Source organism: Bos javanicus, chromosome 23, assembly GCF_032452875.1.
Source record: "Bos javanicus breed banteng chromosome 23, ARS-OSU_banteng_1.0, whole genome shotgun sequence".
Lineage (NCBI taxonomy): Eukaryota > Metazoa > Chordata > Mammalia > Artiodactyla > Bovidae > Bos > Bos javanicus.
Genome location: NC_083890.1, coordinates 4,949,714 through 4,968,885, shown reverse-complemented (window position 1 = coordinate 4,968,885; position 19,172 = coordinate 4,949,714). Strand labels below are relative to the sequence as shown.

At 38.9% G+C, this 19,172-nt stretch overlaps 1 protein-coding gene across 3 annotated transcripts in view; it reads right to left on the bottom strand.

Moving 5' to 3' along the window:
• The window catches only part of HMGCLL1 (3-hydroxy-3-methylglutaryl-CoA lyase like 1), a 197,180-nt gene that overhangs the window by 108,991 nt on the left and 69,017 nt on the right, over positions 1-19,172 (bottom strand). For 2 of the 3 annotated variants that reach the window (XM_061397811.1, XM_061397810.1), the window contains exons 2-3: positions 17,019-17,099; positions 16,684-16,791 (exon numbers count right to left, since the gene is read on the bottom strand). In XM_061397811.1, coding sequence (XP_061253795.1) covers positions 16,684-16,791; positions 17,019-17,099 — 189 coding nt within the window. Of the gene's footprint in view, positions 1-4,078; positions 4,326-16,683; positions 16,792-17,018; positions 17,100-19,172 lie in introns of those variants that run through there. The other variant, XM_061397812.1, reaches the window with a different exon arrangement.

Here is a 19,172-nt window from a genome sequence, read left to right as displayed (position 1 = left end):
GATCCCCTGGAGAAGGAAATGGCAACCGGCTCCAGTATTCTTGCCTGGAAAATTCCATGGACAGAGAAGCCTGGCAGCCTCCAGTCCATGGGGTCGCAAAGAGTCAGACATGACACTCACGCCATCTAACAAGAGGACTGTACCTGATTCCTTGTCATCATGTATGAAGTAAAAGGAGGAAGGTGAGAAGAGGCAGGAAAAAGAAAATAAGATAACCAGGGAAACCTAAGTAATTTAGAAGGTCATGAAGTTGGAGGGGGAAGAGATAGGTCCAGGAGCTATGTTTTGGTGGTAACATTTCATATTGGAGTACAGTTGATTTACAATGTTTTGTTAGATTTACAGAAAAGTGATTCCATTATATACATATGTACATATATATATACGTATACACATATATATATTTATATTCTCTTCAAAATCCTTCTCCCATTTAGGTTATTACAAAATAATGAGTAGATTTCCCTGTGCTATACAGTAGGTCTTTGTTGATTATTTTATATATAGGAGTGTGTGGATGTTAATCCCAAAATCTTAATTTTACTCATGTGTGAACGAGGTACACTTTGTTACTTGAACAACACTGTGTTCTCCAAGAATACTGGTATAAATACTGTCATATATTTAATATCTATAAAATATATTATATAAAATAAAATAACAACAAATACCCAATAGTTGTCAGTTAGTAACTGGCAACCCACTCCAGTACTCTTGCCTGGGAAATCCCATGGATGGAGGAGCCTGGTGGGCTACAGTCCATGGGGTCGCTAAGAGTCGGATACGACTGAGCAACTTCACTTTCACTTTTCACTTTCATGCATTGGAGAAGGAAATGGCAACCCACTCCAGTGTTCTTGCCTGGAGAATCCCAGGGACAGGGGAGCCTGGTGGGCTGCTGTCTATGGGGTCGCACAGAGTCGGACATGACTGAAGTGACTTAGCAGTAGCAGCAGCAGCAGCTAAGCCATATCCGACTCTTTGTGACCCTGTGGACTACACAGTCCAGGCTCCTCTGTCCTCTACTATCTCCTGGAGTTTGCTCAAGTTCATGTCCATTGAGTTGGTGATGCTATCTAACCATCTCTTCCTCTGCTGCCCCCTTCTCCTTTCGCCTTCAATCTTTCCCAGTATCAGGGTCTTTTCCAATGAGTCAGATTTTTTGCATCAGGTGATCCAAGTATTGGAGTTTCAGCTTTAGCATCAGTCCTTTTAATGAGTATTCAGGGTTGATTTCCTCAAGGATTGACTAGTTTGATCTCCTTGCAGTCCAAAGGACTCTCAAGAGTCTTCTCCAACACCACAATTCAAAAACATCAATTCTTTAGCACTCAGTCTTCATTATGGTCCAACTTTCACATCTGTACATGACCACTGGAAAAACCATAGCTTTGACTAGACAGACCTTTGTTGGTAAAGTGATGTCTCTGCTTTTTAATGTGCTAAGTTTATCATAGCTTTTCTTCTAAGGAGCAAGTGTCTTTTAATTTCATGGCTGCAGTCACCATCTGCAGTGATTTTGGAACCCAAGAAAATAAAATGTGTCATTGCTTCCATTTTTTCCCCCTTCTATTTGCCATGAAGTGATAGGACCAGATGCTATGATCTTAGTTTTTTGAATGTTGAATTTCAAGCCAGCTTTTTCACTCTCCTCTTTGACCCATATCAATAATAAGAAGTCTTGGTCATTGTTGCAAGAGAAAATAACATTCTTTCTTTCTTTCTTTTAATGTGACTGTGACACATCTTAGTTGCAGCACATGGCATCTAGTTCCCTGAACCAGGGGTTGAACCCAGACCCCTTGCATTAGAAGCATGGAATCTTAACCACTGGACCACCAGGGAAGTCCTAAGACAGGCTTTCTTAATGAGATATCATTCTTTTTTTTTTTTTTCATCAGGTCAATATACTTCATCCTCCAATATTCATAATACACAACTCAAAAGCTCTTCTTAGAAGACATTCTCAACAACCAGCTTGATTTCCACATCTGTTTCCCACCATAGTTCTCTCTGTGTATATCTATCTATATTCACTCTTACCAAAGTTTGTATAATTTATACTGATATATGTATTTCTCTCCCTGACTAAATTCTTTCTCTATGAAGACTTCACATAAAAGGGACATTTAATAATTGGTTGTTTAATTGAACTGAAATCTCTTCTCCTTGCCCTTTATTCTAGTTTACATTCAATTTGAGTTCAATCCACTTTGAATCATGACTCTTATTCTCCACCAATTCTAAGATTTTATTGTTAGTCAATAATGTTTTAATGATAAAGGCAAATATTTGCTTTATGCCAGTCTATAGGGCAGGTCTCTATGTGTTAAGATGCATGCATTATCTCTTTAAACACTTTTTAACCATCCAATGAGAGGGACTGTTTCTGTCAAAGAAGAAGTAGACAGAGATGGAAAGGATGAGAAAAATCACCCAGTAAGTGCAGGGGATGGGATGGACCCCAAGCATGCTCTCTAATTCCTCCTGGATAAGTACATCCTCCTCATCCTCTAAATATCTTCTCTCTCCTCCTCTTAGCCATTGCAAAGTTTTTCTGCATCATAATGTCAAGAGAAGAGTTCCTAGAAAGATCTTCCCCTCAGGTTGAATGGTTTTAAGAGTATTTGTTTTCGTCTAATCCAGTGTCTCCTAAACTTGATTTATCATCAAAACTATTTGAGGTTCTTCAAGAAAAAAAAAAAAAAAGATTTATTGGACTCATCTGCACAGAATCTGTTCTGAATCTGTTCAGTGGAGGACCCAGGAATCTGTTCCTAAAAATTCTCAGAAGATGTTAGTCAGTCAGTCAGTTCAGTTGCTCAGTCATGTCCAACTCTTTGCGACCCCATGAATCACAGCATGCCACGCCTCCCTGTCCATCACCATCTCCCAGAGTTCACTCAAACTCACGTCCATCGAGTCGGTGATGCCATCCAGCCATCTCATCTGTTGTCCCCTTCTCCTCCTGCCCGCAATCCCTCCCAGCATCAGAGTCTTTTCCAATGAGTCAATTCTTTGCATGAGGTGGCCAAAGTACTGGAGTTTCAGCTTTAGCATCAGTCCTTCCAAAGAAATCCCAGGGCTGATCTCCTTCACAATGGACTGGTTGGATCTCCTTGCAGTCCAAGGGACTCTCAAGAGTCTTCTCCAACACCACAGTTCAAAAGCATCAATTCTTTGGCGCTCAGCTTTCTTCACAGTCCAACTCTCACATCCATACATGACCACTGGAAAAACCACAGCCTTGACTAGACAGACCTTTGTTGGCAAAGTAATGTCTCTGCTTTTGAATATGCTATCTAGGTCGGTCATAACTTTTCTTCCAAGGAGTAAGCGTCTTTTAATTTCATGGCTACAGTCACCATCTGCAGTGATTTTGGAGCCCCAAAAATAAAGTCTGACACTATTTCCACTGTTTCCCCATCTATTTCTCATGAAGTGATGGGACCAGATGCCATGATCTTCATTTTCTGAATGTTGAGCTTTAAGCCAACATTTTCACTCTCCTCTTTCACTTTCATCAAGAGGCTCTTTACTTCACTTTCTGCCATAAGGGTAGTGTCATCTGCATATCTGAGGTTATCGATATTTCTCCCAGCAATCTTGATTCCAGCTTGTGCTTCTTCCAGCCCAGCATTTCTCATGATATACTCTGCATATAATTTAAATAAGCAGGGAGACAATATACAACCTTGACATACTCCTTTTCCTATTTGGAACCAGTCTGTTGTTCCATGTCCAGTTCTAACTGTTGCTTCCTGACCTGCATATAGGTTTCTCAAGAGGCAGGTCAGAAGATGTCAAGATACCAACAATTCTGGGAATCACAGTGGTTTCATTCTCAAAGACTGCCACTTAGGCTGGTGGGGGAAGAAATCAATGCATCCAAGAGACCCTCACTTCAACACGGGAAGCCTCACTTCATTTTTATTCAGACGTGACTCCAGATTTTGTGGATCCAAAATTATTGCAATTTGGAAGGGAACCTTTTTCAAAAATCTCTAATGTTATTAAATTTTACTAAAACACATGACTAGAAAATCAATCCTAAAAGAAGTCAATCCTGAATACTCACTGCATGGATTAATGCTGAAGCTAAAGCTTCAATACGTTGACCATATGATGCCAAGAGCCATCTCATTGGAAAAGACCCTGATGCTGAGAAAGATTGAAGGCAGGAGGAGAAGGGGACGGCAGAAGATGAGATGGTTGGATGTCATCGCCGACTAGATGGACATGAGTTTGAGCAAGCTCGGGGAGATGGTGAAGGACAGGAAGCCTGGTGTGCTGCAGTCCATGGGGTCATGGAGAGTCAGACATAGCTGGGCAATTGAACAAAACAAGATCATATATGGAGATTCTAAATAAAGTTACATTATGGGTGAAATTAAAACAAATAACATTTTGGAGACTCCCAACACGGATGAAATTGCCTACCCTTGATCTTAGCAACTTATCATCAAGGTAGTTAATCTATCTGAAATAAAGATTTCAGGGATTTCTTTTCCTTAACACTTGAGATCAGTTTGGCATAAACTGATTCTTATTCTTAGTATAACCCAGAATATCTTATTCTTAGAATAACCATCATATTTCTGGGTAAATTTATTTTGTATAAAGTCTCTGCTTAATATACCATTTTAAATTTTGCCAGGAAATATACTTACAGATCTATAAGCTTCAATAATATGTTTTGTGGAACAATTTCTTATAAATACATTTGAAGGATTCCTTTTTACCCCACCATCACCCAGGACAGCATTCAGATCTTCACGGAATGAGCAGGCAGTATCAGAAGGTATTCGCCTACTGTCTCCACTGGCCAGTGAGATATCCCTGACGATAATACTTTTCCTCATACAGCAGGAGGGATGGATACAGGATATACCATTTCTTCAACACATGCCACAGATTACTATACAAATGTAAATAACATGGTTCCAGACCCTATAACTCAAAACTTAATTTGAGCAGTAACTCCTCTTAAAGGTAACACATTCGTAAATTCAGTAATGAGGAAAAAATGGGACTAGAGCCCTTCCTGACAACTGTGGGTGGAAACACTTTACCCAGCCATGAACAGCTTGTAGACTGGGTCCTCTAGCCCTGTCTCATTCACAGACCCTTTCCACAAACCCCATATATCTTAGCCTCAGTAGCACAGAGGAAATCTTGGTCTGCTTGAAGAAGTAAGACAGTTTTAATAAATCACAGTCTTACAATAATAAACACAGGAAATCTCTGGAAAATTGAACATCTAGTTTTATTTTTTTTTCTACCCAATACCCTGTCTTGGCTGCTGCTGCTAAAATGGTCTGACACCATACTCACAAAACTTCTTAAGTCCAGAAGCCTAAAAACTAATTTGGGCTGGTGTATAATTTCCTGTGTTTCCTTATTTAACATCATCTTTGTGTTCTCAGGGCCTCTGTAGCGCCCTCTAAGGAAAGGAATGTACAAGCTTCTCAAGAGTGATCGGAGCAAATAGCATAATGACCCCACACTCTTTTCCTGTGAATGCCTGCAAGCCATTTTCATCATAATCTATTAATGCCTACAAATACTCATTTTTAAATTATAAAATAAATCCAAACCACCCAATGGATTTGTGTGTTATAAACTGAGAGACCAATGCTCCAGACAGAGAAACCAGAATCACCTTATTCATTAACATCCCCCCACCCCCCACCACCCTACCTCCCACCGCCGCTACCATTTCCTAAGGCAAATATAACAAATATGCATTAGTGATTCTTTGTTCAGGTCAATTACTTTGGGGACCACCCTCCTGGTCTTCCCAAGTCAAAACAAGTCTCAAAGTTCTCAGTATAATTTTCTTTTCATTCAACTGTGTTGTCTCTCATATATCATGACTTTGTGTTTGTTAATAACACTGTCAATGGTGTTATTTCTCATGCATGGGTGCAGAAATGCCTTTTAAAATATTGTGTCTAATGGTATTCATTCTGGATGACTATAAATGGAGTTGCTCATCTATACTTAACATTTCCTCCTGGAAGCCCCTCTGCCCACAGTGGAGACCTGTGCTGATGAGAAGAAGGGAAGACTGCGTTGTTTGAGGGACATTATCTTACTGGCAAAAAGAAAGAGTTGTAGCAAAAGGGTTCTTAATACCCTGGCAAGTAATGCCATCAGGACAATAGCCTATAACATCAAACTGCAATGATCTGGCCTCATATGGATCTGAAGATCCAGTAAGCAGAAGAGAAGACAGGCCTTGAAAAGATTGGACAGACAACCTCTTGAACACAAACCGCTTAACATATTCTGATTACTAGGTTCTAGTTTATTATAGTTCACTTACAGATATCCACTTGATTTGAGTGATTTTATTTCCATTACCCTTTTTAACTTTACAATTGGCTTATTATACAGATAATGCTATCAACCACACATTATTTAACGTCTGAGTTCAACAAAGAATTCAATGCAGTGTTTAATAGAGACATAATAAAAAGCAGTGGATGGGTGAATAAATGAATAGAAAGAATCCAAGCCATAAAGAAATGAAAATACTTTGCCAAATTGTATCAGAAACAAGAGTCAGCTCTCAGACATCCTATTGGAAAATATGTATGTTGTTATTTCTAAACAGATACAGTGCTGTCACTGAAAGCTCAAGAAAACCTGAAACCTGGAGGACTTGGGAAGAAGTAATTACTTGGGGATTACTAAGAGATGTGTTTCTTATTATAATCAGTCTTGACTAAGAACAGTGTTACAATTTCTTGATGGTTCCACAGCACAGCAGTACAAGATCTGGAGAAAGTAGTATTAATTTTCTCAAGTTGTTAGCATGGATTTGCTTCAGTATGTTGCTATCTCAAAGAATGGTTCATTTAGTAGTTTGAAAAGCAAACAGGAATGTGAGAGCCTAGAACAATTAAAGCAACATAACTATAGCCTATGACCTGTTGCCATTATAAATTTGAAGCTCTCCAAGATGTTTACAAAACGAACAGCATTCTTCAAAAGAATGCCCTATATATTGACAATGAACAAACAGCCAAAATTCATAGACATTACAAAATATTCTATTATTCTAAAAATATAATTCCAATTAGCCTTCAATATGATAAATGGGATATTCAAGATAAATGAATTTGGATAAAAATTTTAAGCACATAAAAGTAAATGCTTTATATTTACTCTAGACATTTATATATTTACTGCATATATTTACTCTATACATTTATATTCCTTTCACTTTATCAAATGTGGAAGAAGTGAAATGTTAACATATGTATCTCTCATTAATATGTAAAACTTACTTACTGCTTAATATGATTTTTGGAATGTAATGCTACTTTTAGCATTCAGATTTATCTAATTTCCTATGTTCACTACATATTACTCCTGTAGAACTTTCCAGCAATATCACCAGGCAATATTAGATCGGTGTGCATGCTATGTGTGTGTTTGTGCATATCTAAAAATTAGGAAAAAATACTTCATTTTTATTTTTAAAATTTAACTGGAATTATAATTCTTATAAACATATCAACAAAGTATGTCTTTTAAAACCATAATTAATTTAAAAATAATTAGTATATGTTTCATTTTCAGTGTTCAATGTACAAGGATCCTGAATTCTTAAAAACAAGTGCTGCTGCTTGGCAGCCTTAAAACTGATGATCGAAACAGTCCACATTTAATCTTAACACTCTAAACCTGGTTTTCACTAATGGCCGTGACTCATCCCATGAGCGTGGTGACTGTGACACGGGAAGTGCGTAAGTTCCTGGGAGCCTGGTCCACAGGACAGACTGCTCCTCTTCAGGTGGACGAGAGCGGCTTAGGCAGGAGCCATGCCAATGGAGTTGTGTACACTAAAAGAAGACTGACAAACTAATCAGAATAATGAAGAAAATACCATTAAAAAGTTAGAATCCAGTCTTTCTGTGCCAAACTGTATGTCTATTCAGCTTTTATGTAATTTTATTATATGCTAGACCTTTCAAGCTGTCAATGCATACTGATAAGTCTATGAGGCCCAATTTTAATGTAATGTTAATCATATACAAAAATTGAATTTTCATATGATCAAAATGCCTTTGACAGTTTCTTTCTTTCATGGATTAACTTAGAGAAAATTTGAGAGACTCAAATAAATAAAAAGTGAGATAAAGTATTTGAACATTTTAGGTCCTTTTTTATAATCTAAGAGCCAAAAAAAGACAAATTGTTAGTCAAAATGTAATTGATAAGATTAAGTCATTAGAAAAGCAGTGTATGCTGAGCATAGTAACTCTTTGAGCAGAATCATAGCTTTTGTCCTCATGGAGAAAAAGTCAAAAAAATATTGAATTGTAGCTTCAGTGTGAAAAAAATAAAATCTACCTAGTAGAATTGCAACATTATTGCTTTTCATTGTAAGCTTTGCTTTTTGCTTTGCACACACAAGTGGAATTACATCTTAGGTAGAGATAAGTTACTGGCGAATGCCAAGTAATATGTACAAGACTAACAACTCGTTTTCCCCCAATTTTTTTGCAAAGTAAAAATTGAAAGCAAAGTAAAAAAGAAAAAAAATATTAGTGCCCACAATCCTAGTACATTTTGTTCATATTTCTGATTGTTTTCCTGAGAGAGACAAAAGTGTTTAAAAACATCTGTGACTATGCTTTAAGCAATCTGCATACCCTCTGTGATAACAGTGGCAAATGAGGTAACTGTAGGATGAAACTTTAAAATGTTGCATTTCAGGTTAGCCACTCCAATACCAACCTGAATCCCACAGGAGGCAGCACAATTGTCTATTGGGAGTGAGCAGGCCTCAGGTAAGTACTAGCAGCCCTGAGAGTGCTAAAATCTTTTGGAATTTGGGGGTTTCAGAATGCCGAGCCCGCTTTTCTCTCAACTCTGTTCTTTCATTATTCATAAGGAAAAGCACATAAGTAACTAGATTAATTATTAGATCATTTTTAAAGACATAAGTGTCACAGATTAGAAAAGTGCTCCAATGATATCCCCCTACACATGTGTTCCTCTGCAACACCCCACCCCAGTCAAGAGGTGGCATGGATCCCTCCCTTTGAAACTGAATGCCTTTGTAGCTACATCAACTCATACAGTATGGAAAACTGATGCTAGAAAATTTATAAGGCTTGGCTATAAAGGGCATACCATTTGTGCTTGCCTCTTGGAACCTCTGCAACTCTAAATCACCATGTGATCGATGTAAGGCTGCCACGATGGGAGGAAATCCAAACTAGCCTATGTGGGTGAAAGGGCTCCTGTGACCCCGGGAAATGGGAACCGCGGTCTTATAAATTTCATCCTCTCTGGGCCGAAGGCAGAGGTCAGCTCCTCTGGGAAACACGGATGAGACTCAGAAGATGAAATTACCCTGCCAGGACACTGTGCCTTATAAACAGAGGAGTTTGGAAGCTCTCCCCAAAAGCTCTTCACACAAGCCCTGCCACTTCCCCTCTTGCCCTGGATCTCTCTCTCTCTCTCTCTCTCTCTCTCACACACACACACACACACACACACATACAGACACACACAACTTCTAGGCTCAATTACCCGCTTCCCTGCCTCTTCCCCACACAACCATCCCCCTCAGAAAAAAAAAAACAGAGCAAGGAAAAGCAGCCAGGGGGCGCTCAGGAGCAGAAGCAACAACCACCCGCGTCTCATCCAAGTACATCTAAATCTTAAACTTCAACCCAGTAAATGTGTTTTCATTCCTAACAAAGAATTAATTGTCTCACACACTAAAAAGAGGACAGGGAAAAGTTTACACATTCCTTCTTGCTTACACTGTGTTTGGGCCATATTTTTAAGTGTTAGACTGATTTGTAAATAATTGTTACAGCCTTTTATGTGTATTTCTTTCTACTTTTATAGAGAAAAACTATTTCTGCCCTTTACTGACCCACCTATTCCAACAGTTAAAAATTAATTAAACAGGGAACAAATATTTATAACTGAGACTTTGCATGTGACAGATATAAACATACAGTGTCTTGTACCTTTCAGGCATTTTTATTTTTAAACAAATGGTATTCACTCATATGAATGAACATGTTTAAAACCAAATGGCCACATTAAAGATAATGGAAAACTCAAGTTCACTCTCAAAAATTATTGCATTTATAATGATTTAAATAGCTCATTACTGAGAGTTCCATTCCAAAGTTTCAGTAAACCCATAGAGTTTTATAAACACATTTTTTTTTTCCTACTGTTACCGCTGTTCACTCTATTGAAGTCAGGAGCTCATTTCAAATGAGCTATGTGGACTCATTTCAAATGTCCTTAGATTATATGTCACTCTAAGGAAACCCTTTTTCCAGATAAGTTGTAAAGAACATGTATTTTTTAATGACAGGCATTTTATCATCTCTGGCCATTTAGATTATAGGTGTGGGATCCTGTTTTATATGGCAGCCTGCTACCGTGGAACTTTTCTTTCAGCTGCTTTAGTTAGAAAAGCTGCTGCCAAACAAAACAGTAGGAGGGAAGCTGTAAAAATGCTTTAAAATGCTAAAAAAAGAAATAAGTGAGCAAGCAGCAATCTAAACATAAACCAGAGGACTCTTCCCATGACCCACGTTTAAGGGAAAGAAACAGAAGATGCAGAGAACTAACAGTATGCCAATTTCAAGCCACACTCAAGATCTTTAGAAGAATTCGAAATTATTCAGACAATTGCACGTAAGCTGGTACACTAAACTCATCCTGACACAAATCTCAGATGTTTTTTTGAGTTAGACAAGCCTGGTGTCATGATATTTTCTCAAAAAAATGAGAAGTTATAGAATCTGGGAAAATATATACATAGGTAGATGTACAACTGAATCCCTGTGCTATACACCTGAAACCAACCCAACACTGTAAATCAACTGTACGTCGATAAAAATAAGTTGCTTTCAAAAAATGAGAGGTTATAATATAAAACTTCAAATTATCATTATAGGTTATTTAAGGCCTTTTTCATTAACATCAGAACAGTGAAATCTACAGAGTTACATGATGAGATAACCTCCAACAACAATAACGAAATGCCAATGCAGGAGATATAAGAGACATGAGTTCCATCCCTGGGTGGGGAAGATTCCCTGGAGGAGGGCACAGCAACCCACTCCAGTGTTCTTGCCTGAAGAATCCCATGGACAGAGGAGCCTGGCGGGCTAAGGTCCATGGGGTCACAAAGAGTTGGACACGACTGAAGTGACTTAGCGTGCGCGCACACACACACAAACACAACAATAACAACAGAAAAGGCTCCATCACACAAACTTAGTAAAATCTAGAATCCAAACATGACTATGGGAGATCAAATTGCCAAAATGGTATGGTCTCAGTCCTGCCCTTTGAAAAACTCTTGATGTGTAGTAATAAGTAACCAGTATAACTTTGAAAGTTCAATCTGATATTATCTTTGATCCAGGCACACTGTTCTTTTACAGATAGAGCAGTGATTTATTTAATAAAAACACTCCTTTTTTTTTTTTTTTGGTTTGGAATGTATGTAACCAGATGAGTATTAAAAGTGAAATATATAGCATATTCTTTAATATTTGAAGGATGAGTATCTTTACTTTTTCAGACTGGAGTCCAACCCAATATTTAAACTAAACACATTATTTCAATCTTTAAGAAAAAGGCTGTTTATCCCAGAGAAAGCAACTGACTTCAAAGGAGCCGCAGATAAGTCAGTCAATCGTCTGTCAGTTAGACTTGTGCTCAGGTAACACTGGTGAGCGTAGGGGGAGCCAGGTGCCCTGGGCTCTGGCAGCCACAGACAGGGCTTTATGCGTAAACCCACCTGCGCTGAAGGCATCATTGTTGGGACTGCCAGGGTTCAAAGAGGCTCAGTCACTCACTCCAGCTCCGGGCGAGGCACAGAGACACGGTACAGAGGAGCCTCTGCTCCGCACAGCTGTCCTCGCGGGCCGTGTGGGGAACTCAGTCCTTTATCCAGTAATACTCTGAGCCAAATGTTGAGTTCATGACCTATCAACAGGTTAAGTCCTGAATCCACCTCAGAACCAAGCCCAGAATGAATCATATTATTTTACGGTCCTATCACAGGCATCTACTTCCTGTGAGGCCAGAAGGCATTTTCCCATTACTGCTCACAGAGGGATGGCCCTCCCTCTGTTTCGCTCCTTTGCTCTTGTTAGGAGCTGAGTAAGAAGAAGAGCAGCCTCCGTGCAAGGGGCTCTCACCTAGTTCTTCTCAGCGGCCCTGGGTGTGCCCCAGCTTAGGCTCAAGAATAACCCAGCAAGCAATTACCAGTATAGTGGAATGAGATAATTTCCTGAACATCACCATAGTCGAGAGACAGCTTTACAAAACCATTGGGAAATAACAGTCTCTTGAAGAGATACTGATGTAGTTGGAGGTTATCTTATCATGTCGGGCTTCCCTGATTGTTCAGTTGGTAAATAATCCACCTGCAACTCAGGAGACCCCGGTTGAATCCCTGGGTTAGGAAAATCCCCTGGAGAAGGGAAAGGCTACCCACTCTAGTATTCTGACCTGGAGAATTCCATGGACTATACCGTCCATGGAGTTGCAAAGAGTTGGACATGATTGAGCAACTTTCATTTTGACTTATCATGTAATTCTGAAGATTTCATTGTTCTGATGCTAATGAAAAACACAGAATCCAAAACATCATCTTGGTGGGGCATCATTAATGTTACCTGTCCTTCCTAAACCTTACTCTAAAATTATACCAGCCTATCTAGTTTCTCTCCAACAATAATCAAATACATGAAAAGAGCACTAACTAAACAAAATACATAGGCAATGTCATGAAGACTTAAAAGATGATAAAAAGTCTCACATGATAGTAAGTAAAATAATAATAGCTCACAGTTTGCAAAATGACAATGTCAAGGAAATAAGTCTAGTCTCATTAAGCTGTTTGTGTCTTCCTAAGGAAATTATCTGTAGCCTTTGTAACAAAAGATTGAATACACGAACAAAATTTAACAGTCACTTGTCCATATCAAAGGATGGAGTCATGTGTTATTATGATTTCAGGCTAACAGGTCCATTATTCATTTCATAGTATTTATTGAGCACCTACTTACTAGTCATCAAGCAATGGGGGCACAGTGACAGTCAACAGAGACATGGTCAAGATTTCTTTAGCCCTCATAGTCTGGGAAGCAGATCCTGAGACAGCATTTATAAAATATATATATGATTATAAATGGTGGCATTTGGGATGAAGAAAAGTCATCCCTTTATTTTAAGGGATCCCTTTATCCTTAAAATAAAGTTATCCTTCATTTTAAGGATACATAAAGTAACCCTGATATTTGAATATTGAAGCTGTGAAAACTGATGGATTACTATTAATAATATTATTCATCCTTTTGTGGTCTCTGTTGTTTGCAACACCTTAAAAAGTACTTAAAAGCTTTTAATGTTTTAAGACTCTTACACCATCTTGTTATAACTGAAAAGCAAAGCAGAACCTGAGATGTACATAAGAAAGCATAAATGAAGCACAATTAGATACAGAGGCAGGATATGAGCAGGAATAAGAGACAGTTTGGTTTGGTGGAAGCTTCTGCAAAAGGAAGTAGGGCCACGTAGAGAGACCTTGAACCCCAGGCCAGGTTCCCAAACTTTTTAAGCAAGGAGAAGGGAGCTTATAAAGAGCTGAGAATGTGAGTTTGAAGACGCTGGTATTTCTGGGAAGTTTACTTGGAAACAATGGGCAAAATGCAATAAAGGAGAGACAGTGCTTACAAATATCATTTAAGAGAATATGCCAATAATTAATCCATAAGGGTATGGATTACTAACTCATCCATGGAGTTGAAAAATAATAGATAGGTATAGGCTACATAAAAGCAGAGACATTACTTTGCCATTAGTATGTATGTAGTATGTATGTAGGAGAAGGCAATGGCACCCCACTCCAGCACCCTTGCCTGGAGAATCCCATGGATGGAGGAGCCTGGTGGGCCACAGTCCATGGGGTCGCTAAGAGTCGGATACTACTGAGCAACTTCACTTTCACTTTTCACTTTCATGCATTGAAGAAGGAAATGGCAACCCACTCCAGTGTTCTTGCCTAGAGAATCCCAGGGACGGGGAGCCTGGTGGGCTGCCGTCTATGGGGTTGCACAGAGTCGGACACGACTGAAGTGACTTAGTAGCAGTATGTATGTATGTGTAGAGACATTACTACATAAAAGCAGAGACATTGCTTTGCCAACAAAGGTCCGTCTAGTCAAAGCTATGGTTTTTCCAGTAGTCATGTACGGATGTGAGAGTTGGACTATAAAGAAAGCTGAGTACAGACAAATTGATGCTTTTGAACTGTGGTATTGGAGAAGACTGTTGAGAGCCCCTTGGACTGCAAGGAGATCCAACCAGTCCATTCTAAAGGAGATCAGTCCTGAATATTCATTGGAAGGACTGATGCTGAAGTTGAAACTCCAATACTTTGGCCACCTGATGCAAAGAACTGACTCACTGGAATAAACCCTGATGCTGGGAAAGATTGAAGGCGGGAGGAGAAGGGAACAACAGAGGATGAGATGGTTGGATGGCATCACCAAATGGGCATGAGTTTGAGCAAACTCTGGGAGTTGGGATGGATGGGGAGGCCTGGCATGCTGCAATCCATTGAGTCGCAAAGAGTCGGACACGACTGAGCCACTGAACTGAACTGATAGGCTATATTGAGGAGGAAGAATTTTGGGTCAGTAACTGACTAGATATAAAAGACTCTTGAGAATTTAAATCCAAGATTCTGAAAGGAACAATGGGCTATGAGCATAAAGTAGGATCAACAATAAGTATGGTTTTGAACCCACTGAGTTTCAAGTGCTAATAGCATGTCCAGCTGAAGCTCATCAGAAAGGACAGAACTGGAAACACAGACTTGTCATCCTCTCAGAAGTGACTGTTGATATTGGAAGGGTCAGAAAAGAGGAGAGCAGAGGCAGGGGAAATTATTAAAGAATCTCGAGGGAACTTGGTGGTGGGGAAATGTTGTTGGGAAGCCAAAAGGAGCTTTAGGGTGGCAAGTGAAGGAGGACTGAAGAGGAAACCAAGGGAGCAGGATGAAAAAGTAATCAGCGAAGTTAAGTTCTGGGGAGAGACTAGGGGACCCAAGGAATAAGAACAGGGTTCAAGGAATCCGAGGATCCAGGGAATGAGAACTGGACTAGGAAGGGAGAGGGGTTCACTGTTGGCTAATTATTAATCACATTTCAAACATCAGAGCCAAGTCTCAGAAGTGATGGCTGCTTCCATATGCTAGCCAGCTCTGAATAAGACTATATCCTCTTCAAGAGAAGATTCCAGATGACTCCCTTTTGTCTCTGATGAATCTATGTATTTTCATCAATTATATGAATATATATAAACTAGCAAATATAAGCATTAAAAAAGAGTGTATATCTATTATACATTTCTCACTGTTTAAAATGGGATTGTATGGGCAAGATGTCAGGTCACACTTAACATCACTTCCTTCTAACAGACAAAACTGGTAAATCAGCTGGAGATATTCAGATCACTCATAAAGTCAGTAAAATGGTAGGTTCTAGGAGGTTATCTTAGAAGCAATGGGTGAGATGCATAAAGAAGGGAGAGACAGTGCTTACAAACATTATTTAAGAGACTATCCCAATAATTAACTCATAAGGCTGTGGGTTACTAACTCATCCATGGAGTTGAAAAAAAAGAGATAACCATAGGCTACATTGAAGAGGAAGAATTTTGTATCAGTAACTGACTAACTAGATATAAATGACTTTTGAGAATTCAAATCCAAGATTCCCAAGGGAACAGTGGGCTATGAGCACAAAGCAGGATCAACAATGTCTGCTTGTGTAAATGGAAGCAAACGGAAGGCAGGACCCTAAACTGCTATTGAGAGTCTTATCCCCTACTCATTATATTGAACCATACACTCTTGGATGTTTAGGATGAAGTTCCAAACAGCTTTTAAACAACTAAGTCCAAATAACTTTTTAAGACTTAATATGTATATTTAATTAAAGATGTTTTTTACTTAATCATATCTAAGTGTATGGGCTTCCCTAGTAGCTCAGTTGGTAAAGAATCCACCTGCAATGCAGGAGACCCGGGTTTGATCCCTGGATCAGGAAGATCCACTGCAGAAGAAAATGGCAACCCACTCCAGTACTCTTGCCTGGAGAATTCCATGGACGGAGGAGCCTGGTGGGCTGTAGTTAGACTGTGTGACTAACTTTCACTTTCATTTTCAAGTGTATGGACTAATATTTTATAAGAATACAGAAAACTGGTAATTATATCAAGTTAATATCACAATGTATATCTCACTGTTCACTAAATCTTTCACTAAAGTGAAAAGTACTAGTCACTCAGTCGTGTCTGACTCTTTGTGACCCCATAAACTGTAGTCCCCTAGGCTCTTCTGTCCATGGAATTCTCCAGGCAAGAATACTGAAGTGTTTAGCCATTCCCTTCTCCAGAAGATCTTTCTGACTCAGGGATCGAACTCAAGTCTCCTGCATTGCAAGCAGAAACTTTACTGCCTGAGCCATTAGGTGTATGAGCTAAAATTTCATAAGAATATAGCAAGCTGGTAATTATATCAGGTTAATATCACAATACATATCACGCTGGTCACTAAATCTTGGCAGTGTTGGATTAAGAATCCAGTTAAGGAATTATGGACTTACATACCTGTGGTATCCACCTGGAAGACACAAAGCTTGTCACTTCTATTACAGACAAGCCAGTTTGGGAAAGTTGATTGATAAATTCAATTTTTATATCTGTAGGAACTATAACCTAAGAAAACATGAAAAATTACATGTTATTTGCATAGCGTCTAAGACACATAAATAGAAATTAATTCTTAACTGAAAGTAAATACTATTTAAGATGTATAAATTCAAGTAGCAACTGAGAACACACATAATCATCTAATATATGAAATCCACATAAGCCTTTAGACTCTGAGTAAATATTTAGATTTAACATTTTAAGTAAACTGTGTAAAATAAACATCAAACTACCTTTTCATTCTGCAATCCATCCCTAGGTCCAACTTCTACTATTTTAACATATTCAGGGAATCCGGATAGCTGGGCTGATTCCTGAAATGGAAAATACAAGGCAAGAAAAAGAGATAACTGTTATGTCATCAAAGCTGCTTATATGAAAAATCAAACAATTCCACTTTGTTAAGATTAAGTTCTCACCCTGGAAAGTTAAGAAAGGTAAAAAAATCAATGCAATGATATAGTGCAAAATGCAAAGTTTATGCTATTAACAATGTGAAGTCATTTTTTTCTTACAATCCAATAATAGTATAATTGGGCATCCCTGGTGGCTCAGTAATACAGAATTTGCCTGGGACACAGAAGGCAAAGGAGACATGGGTTCAATCCTTAGATCAAGAAGCTCCCCTGGAGAAGCGCATGTCAACCCACTCCAGTATTCTTGCCTGGAGAATCCATGGACAGAGGAGCCTGGAAGGCTACAGTCCATAGGGTTGCAAAGAGTCAGATACAACTGAAGCGACTGAGCATAGCGCAGTAGTCTAATTATGGTTAAAACTCAAAAGATTAACGTCAAAGATAAAACTGTGAAGAAGATGACTTAGGATCTAAAGATCAAATCTGTTGAGTACTTCTGTGTGTGATGATAAACACAGCATCATTTGAGTTCATTAAAAAAACAGATCTTTGTATTGACAGACTTTTGCACTTTCCTTCACTTGCCAAGTGTGAATTCAGATTTCTTGCCTGTGCTGGCGAAGACGTGTTGTTTATTTCCTGTCTGTGTCACACAGCGTGACCAGAACCTAAACACAGCTTCCTGAAGGTCAGACTCCCCCACCCGCACCAGGATGACCCAATCCTGGATATTCCTGTCTGTCCCTAAACTAACGATTATGGACATACTATGTTTAGAAGGACACTAGTTTAAAATAGGAGAAATAGAAACAGACTTTCTCAACTTCATATTGCAGTTAAAATTAGAAATAGGCTACATCTTTCCAGACGGAACAAACATAACCTCCTGATATCTCTAAGCACAGTTAAGGACCGGTAATCAATCATCAGAGTCTTCAGGCTAACAGAATTGAACCAGATCAGCATAACCTGTGCTTCTAAGTTTTCATTTCCTTGCTTTTTTGTTTTGCCTTCCATAAGGGATGATTAATCTGTGCTGACCAATTTGTATTGTCTCCGTCCTGGTAACAATCACAAGCATACATCGATGAAGTGGCTATTTTGGGTGTGGGACTCCGTTTGTTTCCATAACAGGAAAGAACATGCCCTGCCCGCCCTTGGAGGATCCATAGCTGTTGCTTGATGTTATTAGCATTCTGTGCTAACTAAACTCAGCAAAAGAACCCTGATGGTTTCTGTTACAAAGTTTACATACCACCCTCTGCAATGTCCATGAAATCAGGCAGTTCAATAAGCAAAAATTAACCAAAAAGGAAATGAATTCTCATTCCTGCATCTCCTGAGCAGGTTGTGATGCATGCAGTTGGGAGGGTGGAGGCTTGAGTGAGGACTTGTGCAGTTTCTCAGCCTTAGGCTCGGTTTTGGATGGTGATCATGGAGTCATGTCTCATTCACAGGGTGGCCGTCATTTCAACCAAACAGTACAGGAGAAAGGGGCATGGAAAGGCAGAGTAAATAAAGAGTAGCTCACTCCTCTCTCTTATTACATCCTAAAACTACAAAAAAAAAAAAAAATTAGGCAATCTTAAACCATGTTGTCTTATTATTGTTGACTGTTTTCTGAAACTCATTTCCAATAGCAATTAGCTTGGAGCCTACAGGGATGAAGAATATTTCTTTATTAAACAACAACATTTAACAAAGAATATGAACATGGTATTTTTTAAGCTGACAGCAGTATGCTGAGTATAATTAAAGGGACCTTCCCTTGCATCACTGTTGTAAGTGGCAGAGGTAACAATCTTAAGAAATTACAGTACAATTCTCCACCAAATACTGTTATAGGCATGGATCTGTATACCCTCTTCTGAATACCTGAGAAATCAGAAGAAAGTTATAATGCATTCAGTAAGCTCAAAGAACAACATTTCCCTTAACATAGCATGTGTGTGCATGCATACTAAGTCGCTTCAGTCGATTCTGTGCAACCCTATGGACTCTGTTCACTACCATGTCTCTAACCATGTATAT